Source organism: Aptenodytes patagonicus, chromosome 2 (genome assembly GCF_965638725.1).
Source record: "Aptenodytes patagonicus chromosome 2, bAptPat1.pri.cur, whole genome shotgun sequence".
NCBI lineage: Eukaryota > Metazoa > Chordata > Aves > Sphenisciformes > Spheniscidae > Aptenodytes > Aptenodytes patagonicus.
In genome coordinates, this window is record NC_134950.1 from 134,461,619 (window position 1) to 134,485,052 (window position 23,434).

General features: G+C 37.9%; 1 protein-coding gene across 2 annotated transcripts in view; it reads left to right on the forward strand.

The window, feature by feature from the left end:
• Positions 1–17,945, forward strand: part of SKAP2 (src kinase associated phosphoprotein 2) — a 121,437-nt gene extending 103,492 nt beyond the window's left edge. For both annotated transcript variants that reach the window (XM_076331293.1, XM_076331294.1), the window contains exons 11-13: positions 6,224–6,336; positions 15,864–15,965; positions 16,367–17,945. In XM_076331293.1, the coding sequence (XP_076187408.1) occupies positions 6,224–6,336; positions 15,864–15,956 (206 nt within the window). In that variant the 3' untranslated portion in view covers positions 15,957–15,965; positions 16,367–17,945. The remainder of the gene's footprint in view (positions 1–6,223; positions 6,337–15,863; positions 15,966–16,366) is intronic.
• The last annotated feature ends 5,489 nt before the right edge of the window (positions 17,946–23,434 follow it).

Below are 23,434 nucleotides of genomic sequence, written 5' to 3' on the forward strand. Positions count from 1 at the left end.
TGTGTATACTTTGTGCTTGAGCAGAACAGACTTCTGCCATTCAGAGACTAACAGGGGACAACAAGTTGCCCAAGGGACTGGCAATGTAGACGTCTCTGAAAAGGTCAACTTGACACAGGCTCTGACAATCGACCCAAAGCTCTGTCTTCTTTGATAAAAATCAGATAAACTTAAGACCACTAATTGATCTGCAGCCTGTTTAAATGTTGGCCATGCATATCTTCATTGCATATGATTACCACAGAAAGCAAATGAATTGGGTAAGAAATGCCAGAGTCCAGTGACAGCAGCGTAAAAATTGGAAAAGGACACAAATGCCCAGAAAGGCTATGAAGGATATTCTCTCAGCTTTACTTGGCAAGCTGCCCTTGTGCTAATTATCTCTGGGACTGGAAAAATAACTGCATACACCATGTAAAGTCACATGGCCAGACAACTTTTCTTGACAGAAAGGTATTTCCAGTTATGCTTAAAAACAAGATATATATGTGCTTCAAGGGCACAGACCTTTAGATAAACTATTGGTGATTTGACACAGCAAGTAGAGAAGACTTGCTTCTTATCAGACCTTACACCTTTTTGAGATCTGCTGCGTTGTAACTGTGACCTGCACTGACATGCAATCTGGCTCTCCTTCCCCCATCGTACATAATACACATAATTCTTTCAGGGCTGTCAAGGAAAGGGTGGGCAAGAAGAGTTCCTTTAGGAAGTAGCTCTGCAGTGCTCTTCCTGTTGCAACATGTGGAGAGGAAACAGAGGCCTGATTTCCTGACCCATACAGGAAAGCAGGAACAGGTTGCTGTGAGGAGTTTTGGGTTGCTTTTCTTGGAAAGGAAACAAGAGCCAAGTCATCAGATGCTGTTAGCATTGTGCTCTGCTAAAAACATGTGTAAAACAACATGACTCATTACAGCCTTAATATTTAGTACTCATTTGGACATTACCGTAATTATAAGTGTGTTTTGTCATAATGGAGCGTGGGGTCAATCCAATTATAAAGTTGCCAACAGCATGTTTTTTTTCACTAATGTGTCTTCTTGAAGTTCTAAATGGTCATACTTTTAAGAAATCAAAACCTTAGCACCTTCATTTCTGAAAAGTTTCAACTGCTATGAGAACAGCCTTATCAGTCTTACTAGTATTTGTGTAATGTCCTTGAAAATACCATAACAGCTCTCCCCAGATACCAGATTCATTTCAAGCAATAATTTCCTGATCCGATCTTACTTAGTTAACTATTTAACACTGGAAATTTGTTTGACTTTTAGGGCTGAGTTGACATGAGTATTTCTAATAGGCATCATATCATAAATATCTAACCTGACTCAAGTGTATGTAATGATTTTCCACATAAATAGTGCATACATTCTTAATTTATTGCCTAGCTTTACTAAACCTGAATTTCACAGAAAATATTCTGCAAATTGTGAGCTCAGCCTGGTAAGTGCAAAAAAACTTTTCTTTTTTCCTACTCTTTTCTTGCCCTAACTTATCTCTACTTCAATTAATGTGCAGACTTGAGTTCTTTTTATTCCTTCAGTTGGAAGGAATAACTGACTGTTGCTGCTGGATAGCTTTACATTAATTGCTAGTGACCTAATTATTTAAAAATACCAAAGCATTGAAGAGTTTCAGTTATGTAACATGGCTTGCTGGGTCTTTTTTGCTACCATTATCTACCCATTATCATTTCTACAATCACTATTTCAGTAAGTGTCATGTTCTGTGCTGTCTCAGTGTAAATACCTTGATTTTAGAGTAACTAAGGAACAGTAGAAGAAGGGAAGTGAGAAAGATTATGCTGAACAGATTGGGCTAGATTAGAGGTTGAGTCCAAATAAATACACTACAATTATTTTGTCCTTATTTCATAATTTTTCTGGCATGTGGGAAAAAGGGCAAGTAAGTAACAGGCATTCTTTGCAGTTTAGGACATCGTCAGAACAAACAAATAACTGTTCTTTAACAGGGTATGTCTCATCTGGGCATTGAGACTCAACACTGACAGTCTAAATAAATCACTTGTGTAAGACAGAGTCATTCCGGTAGTGTTAATTTTGAACTTCACCTGTCTCTCCATCTTTAAGCCTTCAGTATGGTAAATATTGAGCTCATCATCACCGAAAGGGGATAGACTTCACATCTTTGAAATATTGTTAGGTAGCCCCGACTAGTAATCTTCAAATCTGACGCTATAAGCTTTTGAAGACTCTGATCAAGAGTCAAGGAATATGAATCAAAATGGCAAGCTGTTTAATATACTGGGCAGTGGACCACAGTGGTGAAAGGAAAACATACACGTGTTCCTTCATTCCAAAAGCAATGCGTAAGCAGATAATATAACTACTAGCTCTAAGTCACTACCATAGTAGGGTTTGCTAACTTAGATGCCATCAAAGTTAAAATGGAAGATCAGTAGAAATCAGGCACAGTCACATTTATTCTAATGTTTTAAGTAGTGCATTTCCATATGTGGGCTATAATTCCTGTTTTTGTTTTGGTCAGTTTAGTGTTCTGTCAGGTTTGTGCTCAGAAATGGCAAGTGCCAAAATTGTCACAAGGTAGGGGGCGGGAATGGAACAGCCTGCAGTTAGATTGGCTTAGGCTGCAATGGGACAGCACACTTAAATCCCTCTGAAATATGTACTCTTAATGTGTTTTTCCAGGGTTTGGTTTTTTTCTGTCTATTGAGGCTGTTAGCATATTCTTATAATTTTTTTCCCCTTGAGTAATCCATCAGCATTCTTAAGTTTTAAACAGTCTACAATATTTGAAGTGCATGCTTGAGTGATATACTTGTCATATTTTTTTTTTTTTACCCAAACTGTTCACCTTTCTTTCTTCAAGCACGTATTGTCAGGTGCCAGTATTTTTCAGTGAAATAAGCAGTTTGAGCCTACAGTCAGGAAGGCTGGCAGCTGTTACTGTTTGATCTGTCAAATAAACTCTGAAGTGTTTTCATCAGTATACTGGACAAAAATATCTGTTGATCCTATTACTGTTACTGGAAAAACAGAGATGGCAGAAGAAAACCACGAGGAATTCTTTATGGAAGAGTTTTGGAAACTGTTGGATAGTTGTTCATCCAGATAGCTGACCTGGAATGAAAGAAGTATTTCCTGGAGAAGCAACCTATCCAAAATCTTGCTTAGCCACTTCTTGTGATTGGTAATATTAAAAGCAGTGGGTAGGTAAAAACAAACTGCTTTCTACCCTCTGCCACACATTTACATTTTTTTTTCATGTCTTATTCATATTTGTGGCCTAAGTGACCGTGCCTTCAAAATACGACAGACTTTAGTTTAGCAATTATGTCATCATAGGATTTTTAAGGCACACAACATTTCACAGTGTATAAGAATAGAGTGTAATTGTGACAGAGTAATGCCAGGAAATCAATACCTTTTGAATTTGAAGTCTAATGGGCACATAAGTTCTTGATGCGAAATCCACCAGCTGTTTTCAGGTATTACATGTGTTTAAGAAGCTCCACATAATTTCATTACTGTATAAATACCAAATTCCTTTACCCAGGTCTTCTGGTTTTGTTTTATTCAGTTCTTCAGAGGCAATCAAATGAAATTTGGCAGGGTTCTCCCCAACTGAAAGAGGGGCTGAAGTAAGAAAGAATGGGCTTGTGTTTTGCAGAGGTTTTTGCAGCTTTTTTTTTGTTCTACCTCTGTGTTTGTGAAGCACTGTGAATCATTTTATGAAGTATTTTGCACTTCAGGTGTATAGATTCTGAAGTTAAATTTACAATTGGCTTTTATGCATGTGTAGTTGCAGTTACAGAATTTGGAGAAACTTGTGCTGGTGGGTATGAGAGGGGATTTTGAATTTGAAATTAACACTTGTTGGAAGACCAGAATAGTTGTTCACAAACTTACACTGGCGCTTTCTCTCCCTATTTTTCATTTCTGTGCTCCTGGTATACCAGTATATGTTTTGCTGGGAAATGAGGCTTTCTGATTTAAACAACTCTGTCTTATGTTGAATGCACAAATGAGAGCACAGAGCCATGGTTAGTCTTTGGGCAACATCTTCACTGTTGCAATAAGCTTATTTTAAAACACATCTTGTCCAGTGTTGCCGTGTTATTAGTTGAGCTGCTTTCCCACTTTAAGGCTTCATTAAATGCTCATGATGAACACCTCTAGGGAGAGATGTCTCTTACCTGCTGTGGGATCTCTTCTGTTGCTGATGTTCCCCATGTACCTCCCATTAGCGTTAACAAGAGTTACTTCAGGCACATAAAGGTGAGAACAGACCTCAAAGTCATAAAGGTCAGTGTGAAAAGTCATGATTCATCTCAGTGCAATTCTGAAGAAGTAAAAGTCCTGATTAATGTATTTTAAACCAAATCAATAAGACAACTGCTGAAAGATTTGAAAGGTGGGATATACCGAAATAGCTCTTTTAGTTTTTTTCTTTTACGAGATAGAGCTGGGAACTGTGATCAGTGCAGTATCAAAAGACTGAGGAGAGATTCTGATTTAATATTTATCACAAATTAATTTGGCGCTAACCTTTGTTACTGTTTATAATTGTCTAATGCTAAATTGGTGAATAATGAGCTGACAAATAGGAAGGGCCAAAATTTGGAAGTGCAACGTTTCAAACTGGTTCCGCCTTCCTCTTGAAATTATTCTGTCTATGCATTTTACAATAACCAAATCTCTTATTTCTGAATGGTTGGGAGTTTTATATATGTATATATTGCTGCTTTTGGTGTGACGACAGAAGAATTTGTGCACTGATAGTCAGAACGCCCCCTAGTGCTACATAGCAAAGTGGTAGCTACTAATCATCAGTTTATGGAAAATTAAATGGTGGCTAACTTGCACAGCAGCTTTAAATTCAAAGTTGTGAATATTTAGCCTTACGACAGTATTGCCATCAAAACAAGATAGCACAGAACACAGACTGAAGTGCATAAATAGAAAACAAGCTCTTGATCATACAGAGAGTATTAAAATTTAAGTATTTGTCTAAATAGGGAAAAACACAAGTTGAATACTGCTATACTTTTTTAATAGCGTGACACTTTCTCTCGCTTGATACTTGATATTTTAGCAGGATTTTTTCAGTAATAAAGTGAACCAATCATGATTAAATTGTAAACTATAAATAATGGTGTAGAGCGCTAACGACATGCAAATGTAACTGGTATATGTTGGAATAACCAGCAAGCCTGCTGTTCAAGGATCATATAACAAAACTAAGATGACAGCCTTGATCCAGCCAGTTCAGTGATATTTATGTTATCAGAATTAGAAGATAGCTTTCCAGTGATGTAAATTATTAGTACATATACATTCTGTCTGGTTAGTGTATACATAATGTAACTGGTCATCTTAGTGGTATTGCTTACATTCTTTTTGCATTAACTCACCACACTCCATTCTCATGGAATTAAAAACAGGAAATAGTTTGCAGTGTAACAGAAGCACCCAGTGTATTTAACCGTGCATAAGCGCTGTGTTTCAATAGATGTACTCTGTATTGTAAGTGTATGACAAAGCATTTATTACTGTGTTATTGCCGTATTACAGAGCAAAGGGTGCTAAATAATCAATCAGTTAATGGTCTGTATGGCAGCTTGAACACAGCACATCCATTGTGCTTATGCTGTTAGAAGGATGAGTTTATGACTGTAGTGTAGTTGCATGTTTAGCCAGAGCTTAATGTCCTAAACTGGAGCTGACACAAATATTTTTAAAATGCAGCTTCAGCAACAGTTTCAAAGTTCTCCAGTATTTCAGAAGGAACAATCAAGGATTATCTCAAAGGTTCTCAGAGAAGTTATTTAGTTTTGTTGGAACAGGAGAGGGAGGGGGAGCATATCGCAAAATACTTACTTAGGCTTCCTTTCACAGATTATTATTAATTATATTCTAGCAATTTTATCAGTTTCAAGTTGAGATACAAATATGGCTTGCTAGAAATATATTAGTAGAGGAACACTAGCTGCTTTAAGTTGCAGCTGGAAAATGCTTTGAAAACCTGTAGCTACATGTCTTTAAGTGATACAACTTGCCAGTGAAGGGCTCGCACATTAAACTTGTTTTCCACTTGCTTTTGCGGTATGAGGGAACCCTTTCTAAAAAGAGGAGTAAGAAATGTGCACTAATAAATTGCTTTGTAGTATCTGGAGATTTAAAGAGTAACTTTAGTCCCTCAATCTTTATCCTTTTGTAATTGGATGCTGTTTTCTTTGCAGATGGCAAAAATACTGATTACGGCAATTTCTATCAAGGTTTGTGGGACTGCACAGGAGATGTACCTGATGAGTTGACATTTAAACGCGGTGACGTTATCTACATTCTCAGCAAGGTACGGCGTGCTACTGGGGCTACATAATTGTAAAAAGAGAGCCATGGCAGAAGGGCACATTCCCACAGTTCTATGGGGGGAAATTGGCACTCCCTTTCAGATCCTTTGTTTGCAATCAGATATTCACTGCAATTAATTATTTTGTCAAATGAACTATAATCACATTTAAACCATAGCTGTGTAACAGGAATTAACTTAAAAGCATGTTTATTTACTTGCTAAATCTTGGCTACCATTTGTTAACTGATTTAATGGGAGACAATGTGCTTTCTGCTTGTAAAAGTTAACCTTGTAGAATTTTAAATTATCTTGTATGTTATGTTTTTTGTTTCCTGTTTTATATTCCTGACGGTGCTGATTCTGACTTTTTGGGCATCTTGCTACAGAAGATGGTTTGTTTTTTCGAACTATGCTTTCATCTTTGTATGTATATTGTAATTGTTCTGACAGCTCAGATTCCAAATTTGTTTGCTCTGACAGTTTTGGGCAATTTTTAATTTACTGCTTTCCTGTTTGCAAAGCAAATGAGAAATACAATTCCTCTCATCTAAAGTGATGATAAGCAGCATAAGCATGAAATTTTATTCTACTTTAATGTTGGTTAATTTTCTTATTTTTCCTTAACCCCCCCAACAAAAACAAAACCTCTCCTAAAATATATCTCCTGGTCCATTGAAGTCTACTTCTGAACAATTTATCAAAGGAAACTTCTCTTTTCCCCACATACTAGAAAAAAGCTGAGCTTTTCAAGTTCTCATTGAAAAAACCCACCTTTTAAAATATATGGAGAATATATATCTCAGATGTAATTGCTGTTCAGTATAATTAATGCCAAAGATATTGTAGGTCATTGAAATATACAAGTAGGTGCATGAAAGCTAGAGGCATCTGTTTGTCTTAGTTTCAAACTCTTCAGTTTTGTCATGATTGCTTTAAATCTTCCATGATACCTTTAACTGCAATGTTTCCGGATAATAAATATAACAGCTTCTGTTTAAATAAATTTAAGATTTATGGATAGAAAGATAGTCCTATATAAAAATATAGAAGATATATTACTAATGGTAATGTGACCATGTATGTCTTTTGAGGTATTTCATTGTCACTTAAATTAATAACTGAATTGCATTACCAAAGGCCGGATAACACTCTTGAATTGGGCAGACTTTCAAGCAGTTATACAGCTCTGAAGAATGGTACTAATTTAAAATAACCACCTCTCCCCCCTCTCCCTCCCCCCAAAAAAAAGCCCATGAAGAAACGGATTCCGCTGAATGAGTTTGGCCTCTTTGTGGGTTGTGCTCTTCTGGTACAGTATGGGGACTAATAAAATCTTAATCTTCAGCCTGTAGGTAGAAAAATCACTTGCTACTCCTTCCCCAAAAGAGTGAGAAATTTAATTTAAAAAATGGAGCAGAATAGAAAAACAGTAGCTTAAGCTGTCCTCTGTATATCAACTGTCTTGTGGTCATGCCGTGATTAATCCGTAATCGGTCCTTGAAACAGGCTTGCTGCTGCTCCAGATATATAGAGCCTCTCTCTTTGGGAATGATTTCTACTCCAAAATACAGCCCAGAAAATTCAGCCCTGTATCGCTTAAAGAGTGTTACAGCTTTTTCAGAAAAATGAGTGTTGGCCACTACTGTCAGCTCTGAATTTAGGGTCCTTGGAGGGGAAAGTGCCAGAGAATTATCCATCTTAACCCTCCACTTGATTCAGTTTCAAGGTCTGATCATTTACGAGCTCTTTGTCTGGTAAGTAAAAATATAACCAAAGGAAAAGTGAACCTAACCATCCTGAAGTGGGTCAACACTTTTCTTCAAAAAATATTTCCTAATCCACTACATTAATACTTGGATTTTGTGGCAGTCGGCAGGAATCTTTGCAATTTTTTTATTTTTTCACACCATCTAGTGGTTGAAAATGAGAGATGCAGGTACTGACAGGAGGCGATGCGTAGGGATCCAAAATGGTGTCATAAATTCAGCTTCAGCTTGAACCTAGCTATGGCTTTATTGCCTTTCTATCATATGTCAGCCAGGTATGAACATTACTCTTGAAAATCCCATTTTGCTGATAAGGAAGTAAATACGGGTATAGCAGTATTATAGTAGGAAGGGTGAAGCATTAACAAAATATCGAGCATATTTGTGCAACATGTAGTAGTTCTTTGTTTTACAATGAAATATAAATGGTATAGCTTGCTCTGATGAACGTGATAAGATAGATATTTGTCTCTACCAGCAATAATTATGCCAAAGCAATATATTTTTATCTGCTTTTCATATACCTTTATAGAAATTAGGGGAAAAGTGATTATTTTGTTTCCAAGAAATGAGATCATTAGTACAGCAGAAGTAATTATGAATCAGTTTAGCAAATTTGGGCATTGATATAATTTAAATAAAGCAAGAAGAGCAATATGTTACATGTAAGTTTCTAGGTGAATGCCTTTTAGAAGAATGAGCAAGGTTTCAGTTCGGCAACGTTTACTTCTTGAAATAGCTAAGCATTATGCAAAGACAAATCCCCCCATAATCTGCTTGAAACTGAGCATCAAAAGTCAATGTTAGTGCGGTGAGCATGATTTGCATGCTTATACTCTGATAATACAAATAACTATGCCTGACTAGCGTAATTACTGTAGAAAAGCATGTTTTCCTTGTTTTAAAGGTGCATTAAAAAACTATTTTAGCTATTATCTAAATATTTACGTCCGTTGTGGCTTTTGTGTGGCAGCAGTCCTATGGGGTCTTAGAAACCCCCCCCAAAACCTTTTTCTAGGTTTTTCTACCTTTGAGAGTTTCCTTCAAAAGTTGAGTTTTTAATCTGAGCAGAATTAACAGAACTGTTGCAATAGTACTTGTTAACTTTATTTTAAAAAAGTTAACTTTTCAGATTAATTGATCAATGTATCTGTACAGATAAACTCATACTATTATTTTAACTTAGAATATTCTTGAATATTCAAGTGGCTTTTATAACTTTACACTACGAGTCATGCGAACTTTCAGAAAACTATATACCCCTCTCCCGCTATGCAATAGAAAACATTTTATAGCTCTACTGATAGAGGGACTCATTGATAAGATTTCTTAGTTAATATTGACTATTAGACATGCAATACTTGGGTGTCCTGTTTTCTAAAAGGATGATTGCTCTTACCTCCTGCTCATTTATGGGCTTGCCTTTGCTTTCAAGCCCATATGATAAATGGGGAAACAAACTGTGACATAACAATCCTTTTTATAAATCTTCCATAGCTCTACTCAAGAAATCAATTTCCAGAAACAAAGACAACTGTGAGTGGAGGTAGCCCTATTATTTTTTTTTTTCTTTTAGGTTTATTATGCACAATTTATGCAAGTGCAGCACTTGCGGTATTTGTTTGCTTTAGGTGCATGTTTTGTGTTGAGAAATTCCATAGTTTCATCAGCCAAATGCAAGTAGTAATGGAAAATTGCTTAGATGTTAGCAGGCACCTGCTTAGTAGAATTACTGACATTTCTTAACTTTTAAGCTAATTTAATTCCCATCTCATTTATATTTATATTTGTATTAAAACAACAAATAATACTTCAAAATCAGAAATTATATCTCAAACTCTTCCCTGTTATTATTTCAGTACATGCCAATGCAATATAATGCTGCTCACGCTGGTATTTATGATTCAGGGAAATCTCATCTTATGACTTAACCCTTTACTCTCGAATTTTCCATGAAAGTAGAGTGTTAACTTGGTATCTAGATTACCCTTTATTCAGTGGTTGTACATTTCCAGTGTGGCAGATTTTTGTTCTTTCAATACAAGGAATGTCTGTTAAAATGCTCATATCTCAACCTGTATTTTTTGCTTAGTGAAAAGACAAAGAAAGAAATCGCTATAGCTCAGATTACTGCTTATGAAATAAAGTGCAACTTAAGAGTGCAGCTGTTTCATAATCAGTGTGACCATTTTGTACGTTATCAGTATAATCTTCATGAAATGTATTTATTCAGTATTTTTCAAAAAGATGTGAAAGGCGTACTAAAACCCTGAGTGGTTTTTTTGTCAGACTGTTTTCTGACTGATCATACCGAGATCCATATTTAGCAGTAATTTCTCTTTCCATGACCATACTGCCTATGTCTACCTTAGCAAAAAGGGAGTACCGATAGAAGCAGATTTGCAGAGTGAAACACTTAGTGCGAAGGCCCCGGCGTCCACACCATGCGTTTTCAAAGGGGATTGATGTCTGAAGAGGTCTAGCCTGGTTTTGTGGCATGAGGACACATTAGTGGTTGGAGCACATTCAAGTACATCTTCCATTTTAGTTTCATCTGAAAGAAGTGTAGAGTGTGTGCTCTGAGACTGACGGCTCTGCAAAGTGAGCCAAGGTGAGGAAAGTGGGAGCATTGGGAGATTCACTTCAGTGGGATGCTTCTGATCAAAACTAAAATGCAATACTAAGTTGTACATTTTCTTCTGGCTTGTTTAGGTGTATTCCTTACAGAAAAAAAAAATAGATACATGGCTAAACATAAGATAAGAGCAAAGGCCTTTAAATGGAAGGTTAGTTAAGATAGACTAATGCAAAGTGACTCTAGCTCTGTTGGTTTGCATACTGATAATATGTAAGCATTTACCTACCTGATTAGAAAAGATTTTGGCATTGTGTCATCTAATGGAAAATAACATGGCCCTTCTGTCGTTCCAGGGTGTTTTCAGGGGCCAGTTTTGGTTCAGAATTCAGTCTGTTTACCCTGATTTATATTGGAACTCCTTAATTGGTGTCTATTTTGTCTCATGTCATTGCAGGAAATAAAACCTAGTAACGCAACCATACAATAAATCTGAGGTTTACATTCTTAAAGATGACCATTTTATTGCTGTCTTAAAACAACTCTACTACCTGTGAAGAAGTCTCATTCAGTTATCTAAAACATTTGTCATTTTCTCCTTTTTAGAGAAAATGCTGTTCTGTGCCAAAAATGGTCCCTGGTTGATAGTGTATCATTCAGCAATTACACCAAAGGAAGTTCTAAAATTTTTTTTAGCTAGTCTGAATCTCCTGGATGAATTAGAGGTGTTTTAAAATATTATCTTGCCAAAATTGCCCCCCAGGATATTCTTAAAAAAAAATTTCTCCCTGCTTCCCGCACATCTTTAGCTTGATAGGAGAGGCTACTTACTTTAACCTCAAACAAGGCTATAGATATGTTTTGCTTTTCAGTTTTAAAGTTTGCAGATCTTCAGCCGGTAAGTTAATATTACTTACAGTGCCACTGGAAGAGGGCAGGAGAAAAATCTTGAATTCACACACTTGTGTTTTTTTTTTTAAAATACAACTCCATTGTTTTCTTCAAGGCATTGAAACACAATGATGATTTTCAGCAACTCTTTTTAAAAAACAAATAAAAAACACACCCCACAAACACAAAAAACATACCACATGTATTGAACAATAGGGACTAATTGCACAAAGACCAGATGTTTTCAACTTTTGCTGAAGTCAGTAGAAGTTAATATGGTGCAAAGCATCTGGAGATCCTCATTTACGCAGAGGATCTGTTCTAAAGGTAGAGACTGTTCTGGAAATCCTCTTGCATATAAACATTTTCTCTTCTTGCATATCAAAATTCTCTTCTATATAGTACAAAAATATTGGATTTAAGATATCAGTAAAAAACAGGTAGTGTATTTCTACCTACTGTGTTTTCCCCAAGCGCAAAAACTTTTATGATCAGTGTCTCATGGAGTCATAGGTACATACACATCAGCGCAGTGAAGCTGGTGGGATGGGGACAAGGAGAAGCATCTGCTCACAGTGTGTTCAGTTGAGAGCATTTAAGGAGCCTGTAAACCCTGATGGGATTCCCCCCCCCATCATAGCGTGCTGTACAGAGAGCGTTTTGCCAGCATGTTAAATGTTAAGTCATAACCTGTTCCTTGCTGCCCTGTGAAATTACTTCACTTTGGTTAATAAATTTCTGCTGGGGGGAAAAAAAAAAATCCACTTTTACAGACAGTGAAAACACAGAAGTAGCTTAGAAAGCATTTGGTCATTTGTTAAGGTGGTTGTTTCGTATTATTTGGCATAATGTATTTCACTGCCCTGGTGCTTGTCTTCCAGGGGTTGCGGTGGCCCCTTCCTCCCCCTGCCCCTGCCTAGCATTGCCTGGTATGGCAAATGTGCTCCCAGTCACATGGCAGAGCTGTGGCTACACACTTGTGCATTCTCCTCATTGCAGGGCAGCTGGATCTGGCCCTGCCCCCCTCTCCTATCCCTCTGTTTGCCTTGGAGCAATTCATTTTGCAGTTATTGAATTTCTTTGGAGAGTTATTTTCATACAGCGAGCATCACAGCACCTCTGGATCTTGATAGCATTTCTACATAAGGAGAAAGAAGCTTTGTGTTAGTAATTACCTAACATTGTCAGGAGCTGACTGCAGGCCTCTTTCTAGTGATAACAGAATAACCACATAATGTAGCTTTATAGCACATGATTAATAGAAAATAATTACACATCCTACAAAGGGATGCAATATTTCTTATAAATTGACTACAATGGTTTCCTGTAGATTAAAGGACTCTTCATTATTTTATCAGTCCTTCTGAAGTATAGTTGCCTATGTTAGCAGTGATGTTAAGAGCGGAATGCATTGAGGGATACCAGATGGTAAACCCAGTGGTACCCGAGATCTGAAACTGATGCTTGCAAAAGCACCGTGCTTCCCAGCTCTTAAGAATTCATATAAAACTCCTAACTGTATTCATATCCTTCTGCATATTAATCATTATTTCCCACAAATGTGGGCTTTAGACTTATTCTACACATCTGAAGCAGCAGTAATAGACACGTGGACCCCACAACAGCAGTGTATTAATTAAATTATATTGCTGTGAAGGAGTTTATAATTGATAATGTTGATAGAAATAATACATCAATTTGGATTTTATATGTGACTTCAAGAAAGGACTCGGGGGGGACTGCTTATCTGCCTGACTAGTAAGCAGTCTTTTGTGGTACTGAGGACAGAACGGAGTGGTTAGGAGTTTAAAGAGAAATGTCTGTACTTTAATCAGTTTAAAAGGGAGTGCTATCTAATTATTCTAAAACCTGAGATTGAAGTGTTATATTCTTGGTAGCCAGGTATCTGTATGATATTTTTGTTCAGACTTCTATAGACTGCAGATAGTTTAATTGGGATTCATGTTGCTCTTGAGACCCATGCAAAGAATAGTAATGTAAAGTAAAAGCTTCTGTACTGCAATATTGTCTGTATGGTATAATGGTTGCAGTGAATCCTTAAATTAGTTTACTAGTCTGTTACATCAACATTCATTTCATCTTCTCACTTAGCTTCATGCCAGAGCCGTAAGTGGTGTATTAGTAAGTAGCAAAAACCAGAAAGTTTTCAAAACAGCAGCATGCTTTTAATTTTAATTTGAGGTATCTGAATTGTTTCTTTAAAAACAATTATTTCTAAGTTCATGCAGTGTTGCTAAGTGGAACATTTTCAATGGATAATGTAGTCCACAGGCTTTTTCTATGCCATTTGTCATATGCAATTTAATGACCGTTTAACTAAGCCACTTCCCTCATTTCATGTATTGTTTGCTTTTTTGGCTGATGTCTAGCAAAACTTGCTTAATCACTCTTGTCAGTCACTTCATGAGTTCCATGTAACAGCTTAAAATCTTTTGTTGCTTTCTCTTGGAGAGATTTATTGCTGAGATTCTGGTAGTATACGTGAGTACTACTCTTCCTTTCAGCAATTTCCCACTTCAGTCTAGAAATCCAGTTTGTATATTTAACCAGTGTATTCTGAGATAAAATATAGATTTTTAAACAGGCCGATCTGGAACATTATAAACCCTAGCGTCAGGGTATTATTTAGCCTTTAAGGATTTAGGGTGTAATGTGTACCCCCATGGGAAAGGCTATGAGTGGTTCTTAACTTCTGTGGAGAGCAGTTTGCACTGAAGATCAGGTTCAGATACCTCTAGACTTTCAGACCAGACCCATCCCCAGCAGTCTGTTCTGCAGTGGAAGGTGGAAGAAGGTGGAATTATTTTTGCAGCTTTCTAGTTTGTGTGTTCACATCATAAATGAAGGTTTTCCTGCTGCTTTTTATGTGGATTTTCTTTAAATCACACTTACTGCAGTATTTTATGGATGTTAGGGTAGAGTCTTTTAAATCACCAATTCACTGTGAAGAGAAGGAAGAAAATGTTTTATTTAAGACTGGTGTGCAGCCTTCCACAATAAGAAAATATAAAAGTGTGTGTGTGCCTGTGTGCAAGCGTGTCAAAAAAAAAAAAAGGGCAAAAAGCAATAAAAAAAAAAAGCCTGGGCCCACATGAAAGTGGGCCATCAACAGGGCTTCATCGTAGTTAAGCACAGGGAGAGCTGAGTACACTAAGCACCTCATAGGACCCTAGAGAACTCTCGACCAGGCCAAATATGCCAGCAGCAAATCATTATAGCTCAGGCTCTAATGAAACTCCATTAACCCTTAAGCTCCACTTGACTATTTATAACCGAAAAACTTTATCTACAGTCAAAATAATAGCTTCATCTCAGTAGGACCATTAATTCAAAATCCTACAGCCTTTTGCTTTTCTCATCAGGAGAGCAGCGTAGCAGGAAGCAGATGTTGCTTATCAGAGATATCTGTGTATTTTGTATTTTCCATGTTTGTTCCAAAGTAATTTCTATCTTACTAATCATTCCATTTTGAATGGGGACTCTGTTTTAATAATGCTTCATTTGTAACTCAATATGTGTGTGTGTGCAATTTCAGCTGTTACAATTTATTGAACCACTGTTAGGATTGATCTTAAAATATTTACCTCATAGGAGAAAAATTAAATTTGGATCCCACAATACTCTTACTTGGTATTGCTTTTGGAAGATATTATTTCTTTAAACTATTATAATTCATTTTGTTTCATATTTATCTCACTAAGCCTAAACAAATTTCAAACAAAAGTACATTAGTCATCTGTCAGACATATGAGATCTGCTGTAGAATTTTCTGCAAGCCTAAAGCAATAGTAGACTTTGTCCGCAGAAGGAGATTATGTATTAGATATATAGTGTTCCCTTCACATTTGAGCGAAGTAGTATTTAAAATAAGTTGATTGTAAGTTTCTTAGGAGTTTAGCCTTGTCATACTGAAAGAATCCCCGTTGATTCTTATATGTCAACATTGTGCTATTAGACTTTAGTTACAAAGATAAGACTTTTATGTTTGTGATAAATACAGGATGGAGAGGTCAGCTATTTTTAGTAGGTGTTATAGAGAAGCGTGGCCGTAATTAAGAAATTTTCCTGAGTATGCCTGGCCTTTTTAAAATTTAGCTTCTGTGTTTGCCTAACTCTGCATGTGAATGCCTCTAACAAAAAGATACCATGTTTTAATTTTCAGTTGAAATGATTATAACTGTATATAAGAGAAAGCATCCATAAGGAGTTGCATACAAAACTCTATTGCATTTATATCAGACTAAAGGTTAATATTGCATATTGTTTTCAATTAGGAGTACAATAGATTTGGCTGGTGGGTAGGAGAAATGAAGGGAACCATTGGCTTGGTGCCTAAAGCCTACATAATGGAGATGTATGATATTTGAGAGGCCTGGGTAAGTACATTTTAATCCAATCTTCTGTAATGGCTTATATGTTCCCTTGTTCTCTGTTTCATAAGTATTTCTTTCCTGGAACCTTTGTAGGAGTCCTGTTAACATAAAGATTATGGCAAAATATATTGAAGGTTCAATTAAAGCACTTTTTCTGGGATTCTGTATGAAATATTAAACCACAGTGTACAAAAGATGATGTATTTTATAACTACGTTCCTTTTCCAGATTTTTTTTGTGTAAAATAAAATTGGTGTGCTTTCTAGTTAGTTTGTTACTTTAGTAATATGTATCTATCAGTCTGTGCAGAAAACTGTGGAAGGGGGATAGATATTTGGGCTGGGTTTGATATGCATGTTTGAGGCTTTTTGGTTAATGATGAACTTTCAACTCTCCCTAATCAGGAGAAATCTGCACTTGAAATCAAGAGTGGTGTGCAGCTGCAGTTTACAGACCCGGCCTCTGAAAGAAGAAGATTCTGCCATACACGTTTTGTGGTTTCAGTGAATGTAGTCAGATCGTTGCCTTGCGTATATTAAACATTAAAAACTGTAATTGGTCATAGTTCTGCGGAAATGTTCTTCTTAGTCACTTTTTATAGAATTGTAATGCTAGGAAATGAAATAGATGGTAATTAACATATGGGGCACAAGCAGCCAAATAGTGCCTGTTGCTCTTTTCTTAAGCAGCACTCTGGCTATAGGTTGCGTTCTTTAAGGGAATTTGGCTATGTTTTCCTCTTCCTCAGATGCAGAAGAATTAAGCTGAATTTTGAAAGTAGAAAACGATGACTCATTTCATGCATGCATTAACCTTTTAATGCTCACTGTACATCTTGTGCAGTTTCCTAGGAAAATCAAGGGAAATTTATGTGTAATATTGCAAGTCTTCAGGGTATTCTGCTTCCAAATGATTTTGTATTATGTTTTAGCCAATGATTTATTTTTCCCATATATTTAGTATTGTTACTGTTAATTAATATTTTTTTACCACAAAATGAAGGTTTGGCTCTTTTGCTGATGTAATAAATCAGCCTGTGTGGTAATACTGCCCTGATACCATTCTGACTTGGAGATATGAATTACGTGAAAATTTGTAAAATGATAATATATTAAACCCCACAATTTTTGCTAAGTCAACACGAGCTAAATGGCAGGTAAGAACTATTTTTGTCCATGGTAGTGTGAAATATTTTATCTGTGCCTTATGGATACTTTCACAGAGTCAAATCTGGATACCTTGTTGGTATGTGGAATTTCTGACGCAAGTTGTGCAACAGACATCTTTGGCTCCGTGTGGGTTAATAAAGGCTACCTGCAGCCATAGTGTCAAATCCAGAACTTTGTGGCTAAAAGCATCAGTTGAAACATAAAAAAGTACACTAAAATACTCTCACCTGTGGACAAGGGGTTGGGCAGAGTTAATACTTTAAATCCTCTTGTTTTGGAGACGTGCTTTACTATTAGTGTGCAAGATCAACCTTTTTGAATCCTCCCACACACTTGATTTGTGAGACCCTTAATCTGCCAAAGAGGCAGGTCAAGCCGGTCTGCGAATTGCTGAGCCTGTGCAGGTCCCCTTGTAGTTGCTTGTGCTGTTTACGCTTCAGGCGGGCCCTGCAAACACTGTGGGTTAAAAGGTGACGTTAGTCTGAACTCAGAATTAGATCCTTTCAGTAAGCTAAGATGTTGTGCTTTATTTTAGCTAATGGGTGATACTTGATGGTGCACTGGATTCTAATAGGAGTCAAACAGGGTACAGCGTTCTGTTGTAATTTTTTTAAAAAAGAGATACTCATTGAAATTGATTCTGTACGTTATCAGTGAAGCATTAAAATGATAGATGATAGTCTTCAGGTCTCTTACTACTTTAATTTATCAAGTGTACTTGTGGATTGTGTACAGAATGTGAAGCGTTAATATCGCGGCTAGAAAAGCTCCTTCTCTCGTTAACATGGCAGCGTAATAAATCTGCCCACCGAAATGTCTCTTTACTAATTATGTCATCCCGAATTCCACCACCACCTACTTTTTTGGGAGTAAATCCACCCCTTCCTCCCCCCCACCCCCCGAGACGAAGCGCATACGCGCGGAACTTGATGTAGGGCAGGACCGGTGCGGGGACGCGGGCGCGGCGCCGGGAGCGGCTGTGCGGGAGCCGGCGCTGCCGGTGCCCGGAGGAGGGGAAGGAAGGGGCGGCGGGCGGGGGCGGCGCGCTGCGCTGCGCTGCGCGCCCGCGGCGGTAGATGGCAGCAAATTTTCACGGCACGGGAGGAGGCCGAGCCCGTCCCCTTCCCCCTCCCGGGCGCCCCCGCGCCGCTTCTGCCGTTTTTCCAGGAGAGGGAGTCCCATCCCAACCGATGAGTGGCAGGCCTGCCGAGCGCTTCCTCTCCTGGGTGGGTGGTGGCAAGCGGAGAAATAAGCGTGGCTTTTGTCTGTCGCTCTCCTTTAGGGCTTTCTCCCCCTCTTAGTACATGTGGGAGGGAGTAAACAAACTGCCTTAAAAATCAAAACGTGAAAGATGTCCTGAAACTCGCTTGAAGTGTCTTGGAATCAACCGGCGGTGGACCACGGATGAATTGTTTACTTTAAATCTATGCGGATACCATAACCTGTTTTGCATAACAAAATCCCCGTTAATACAACTTAAACAAAACTCAATGGCAGAAAATGCTAATTGCTGTATTGTCTTTGTTTACGTAGGTTGCGCTTGCCTTTTGGTGAACAGTAAGCTAATTTTTAAAAGGTGATTGTAAGTCATATTTTGTACAGCGTTTTACTTGATTATTTGCTGTTCTGGATTTGTACTATACTGCCATTAGATCTTACAATAATGTTCTACTCTGCAAATTTTTAAGGTTCAAATAAAGTTTAATTGTTTGCAAACTGTTATGATGCTAATAATTCAACAGCCTGCTGTGTTACTAATGAAATTACTTTGTTATGATTAATTTGGAAAATAGTGTGTTGATTGTCGTAATTAAGCACAACAAGGTGAAGTAAATGATTCTAATGCCATCTGGCCTCCAGACTGAATGAAGAAATGAAATGGGGCTGTCATTTGAATTTATTCAGAGAAGTAAGGGTAATACAAATGCTTTGTATAGCAGAGGCACCCGGATATAATCATGCCACTCGAGTATTTTTTCATGTACAGATCTATCTATATACAGATAACTGGTTCGCGTATTTTTCCAGCATCTAGTTAGGACCTACCTCTTTGTGCATACTGCCACTGATTACATGGACTGATGGTAGCGTATGCGCCAGTTCGTCCATCAGAGAGATGTATGGATAAGATTTAGAGGAGTAATATGCATCGGCTTACCTTTTGCTCCTCTATTCATGATAAAAACTTTCTTTGACTGGAATTAAGCTGAATGTGAATGCTAATTAAGATCCCATTCTATATTCAAAGCCAAATGCATAAACTTTGTTCTTTTTGGCTCTGCAGTCTGAGTATGACACAGCATTAGAAGGAGCGTAAAGAATAACCCTTTAGAACCTGATCCAAAGACTGCTGAAACTGAGAAGCTATTGAATTCGCTTGCTTTCTGCATCAGGCTCTCAGAACGGTACCTCAAAAACAGGCAATACAATTTCAAAGTACCTTTTGCTGAATACTTTTTGTCCTCTTTCTGAAAGAGATGCAGTTATTTCCGTAAGCTGAACTAAACAAAAGAAAGGCACTGACTTCTCTACAGCCAAATGATACAAATCCATTTTTCTATCTCGGGTAAAGCAAAATGAAGTTGTGGCTGTAGATCAGAGTCCTGCCTTGATAAAGTTCACTGGGATCTGTAGGAAAGCTGTAAAATATTAAAACGTGATGAAAGTACCCAGGTAGATGACAATGGCGTGCTCTTCAGCTGCATGAGCCATTTGATGTTTTCTCTCATCTCTCTCCCTCAAGCTGATGAAAAATTTATTAGTATGTAACTGTGGGAATAAGCGTATGCATGGAAACCTTATAAATAACTTTCCACTTTCCATAGCACAATGTATTGATAGACTGTAAGACCTTCGCTTACGAGGGTTTCTCTGAAGCTGACATTTCTCAGACAAGCTTCAGTCTGCTTAATTCCATCTTTATTTAGAAAAACTGGCACTGAGCTCAGTGAAGAGTGCTCTGCCAAATCTGCATCTCTGTTTTAGAGTTCATTTCCTGCCCAGCATCCCGTGTCTTACTGTGAGGGACCAGCACCAACCAACTTCAAACTACGGACTTAAAATCGTGGATTCAAGCTGGGTGTAAGCACAGTATTTCATGCTTCTGGGATGAAATTGTGACTTGGCCGGTCTCTCCTTGCTACAGGAAGAAGTAAAGGGGGGCCGAGATGGTGACAGGATGTGCAGGTCAAAGCGATACCGCTTTTCTTATCCAACTGTGTTGTGCCAAGGAAAATATCTGTGTGTATATATGTATATATAGATATAACCTTTAAATTGTAAAGCAGATCAGGCAATGATAAGCTATGAATTGTTATATCATAGCCTTTTATGGATTTGTTTAGGAGCGAGTTTGTAATGGGATCTAGACAATTCTGTTTCTGCTGCCTGGAATTTTCCTTAGTCCAAACTACCGCACAGAGAAATTCATAGGGAGCTGGGTTCAAAGCAAAGTAGAGGAAAAACCTCTGCACCTGAAAGCTATGCCAACAGGAGTCAAATTTAAAACTGGAAACGTCGCCTTCTTTCCAGCCTTTTGGGAGGAACAAGTCTTTTAAATAACAGGGAAAAACTTAAAAATCCAAGGTGTCATCTTGTAGCAACATGTGGGACAATAAAGTACAGCAGTGCAGGCAGTCTGAGAAGGAGAGCTGCTGGTAGATGAAGAGGCAGGTAGTTTCAGATGCCACTAAAAACCAATCTATCTCTATTAATTTGCTGTAGCAAACTGATGTGTTGGAGCTTTTATCCTAAAGTAGCCTCAGTGTCTCACAACCCGTAGAACAAACTTCCTTCCCCCCCCCATTGTAAAGCAAGTGCTACTCCATAGAGGTATTTGATGGCTAATGAGCATTTTACAGCAAGACTTTAAAGTTTATGCTGTGAGATGAAAAAAAATTCCACATTCGGTTACAGTGGGAGGATTTATGTTGGCAGAATAGAATTACCAGTTTGGCTACTTCAGTCTGCTGTAATTGCTTGCGTATTTGTAAATAGTGCCATAGGATTTTTAACGTCCCCAGGTAATTAGAATTTTAGTTTTACACCTCATGCTACAAGACAGGGTACGTAGCACCACAGAACTGACCCCCGTGCAGAACTGCCTGGGCTAAAGGAAAAAAAGTATTACACAGGATCATTATCAATCTTTCAAACGCCAGCAGCATGGAAGTGTGCCTTGGCAGTCTCCCACCCAAGAGCTGACATGGCCCAATGCTGCTTTTTAATAGTCAAATCTAATAGGGTCAGCACGAGAAGAGCAGAGCGCAGACAGTCTGACAGGCGTGGGCAGCTCAGTTTATTCATCGGCGGTCTTCAGCCTCTGAGACTTATTTCAGTTTGGAAGGGAAAAGATGAAATCTGTAAACAGTCATGTGGCATCAGGGAAGCAGGGGGACCTTCTTCCTTTGCTGCTGCTCTCTTCTGAGAGGACTGTCATTCTTTCCTTATATTTAAATTAAAAGCAGCCAGGCATGAACGTACATGTATGTGTGGGAAGGAATGGGTTTTATTATATAGTCACTTACAATCGTGTTTTGATGCTGGTTTCTCCTTTCTAAAAGGTGTTTATGTCTGCACGCTCATAATAGCCACACTACCTTTACGATAGAAAAATGGTATTTCTCGCTTTTTTAAAAATTCTGTTTCCAGTGTAAAGGCTCTATTCTAGTAACTTCTCTCTTGTCCTACTTTTCCTATTGTGATAGTACTCTTAGCGCATTACGTCAGGTGCCTCTTATCAAAATCTGTGTGTCTTTTGTGACACTAATTTTTGTTTGCCTGTACCAATAAAATACTCCGGGCTCATTTTTTGCAACATCTTTTTCCCCTATTTTCAAGATATTTTTGGACTTAGTTTTAAGCTATGAGGCCACAATGAAGGGGGGTGGGGTGGGTAATCTATACATCTAGATTTCCATTACTCGCAAAAAAAATAGGCAATCCACATTACTAACTATGAGAACTGTTTTGGATGGTCTATAAACTAACCAGCTTCCTATCCATTCGTTCTTTTCTGCTTCTGAGACTGGCACATTATAGATGATGTGGGTGCTTAAGCACTTCTAGACTGAGATTACCTATTCAGCTACTTACTGTCTTACGATAGCCACCCAAGGTCGTCTATAGGTCATTATCGACTTGTGACCAGAACTGCCTTCCCTCTAATGTATCTAGCGCTGCTTTGAAGGCAGCGTTTGGGAAACAAGCATCTTCTCTCATGGGCTTTGTAAATTTTCAGAAGGTGAATGAAACTTCAAAATGCAGAGGCATCATCCAAAATAATCTCTCTCGCTAAGCCATGTTTATGACTTGCACTTCTGTAAATACTCTGTTTTCACTGTACTCCTGCATCCATTTACTTACACAAAATTATGAAGAGGAGAACGTGTACCATGAGGCGTCTTCCTGAAACATCAGATTTTTACAGAATTAGGTCAAATTGGTGTTTCAGGTGCAGGCCAAGGAAATGCCTGCTTGAGAGTGTGAACCTGAATCTGTACCAACAGTGGTCTGTGTCAGACTTTGGCAAGCGGTGGACAATGAAGACCTACGTGGCTGGCCCTTTGCTGAAAACTGATCCTTACTGATCGATGCTCAATATTATCTTGGGCCCTCCAGCTGCAGTGTTGCTACTGAACATTTCTAATCAATTCAATTAGCTAGCAATTTATGCAGGTGTTTGTCCATCAGGTGTGGATCGGGCTTTTGAATTATAGCCTGATCTGACAGAACGGCGTATGAAGCCATGATGTGATACGTTCCCGTTTACGTGTCCTCAGACAAGCTGATGATTCCAAGAAGCATACGTGGACCGCAAAGGGATTTCAGCATGCCCATTTCATTAAATGGTAAAGATAATGTGTTTCAGTGGAATTCTGTTTTGCACATTCTGGTTGATGTTGCCCCTGCTAAGGAGGCCTTCATGCAAAATACCCTTGCTTAGACGTCGTAACGTTTGAAACGTGGGGAATATATGTTATAGTAATTCAGGCTAAAACTGACCAGAGTGACTCATAGGGATCATTGAACAGAGTACTGACCAGCTACTGAGAGCATATTTATTTCATTTGGTAAACAGTGTTTGATTTAATTAATTGTGATAATTCAAACAATTATTTCAATAATTTTGTCTAAGTAACAGTAGACATACTGTTTGCTAAATGTATTAACTGAAATTACAGTAGCTCTTCAGACTACATTCATCATAATACTTATTAGCGTCTGCCCTTCCTATGTCTGTGGGCTCTTGAATGTTCTGCTCACCTTCAGTGTTGTCATTTCTGCTGGTATTACAGAAAAAAA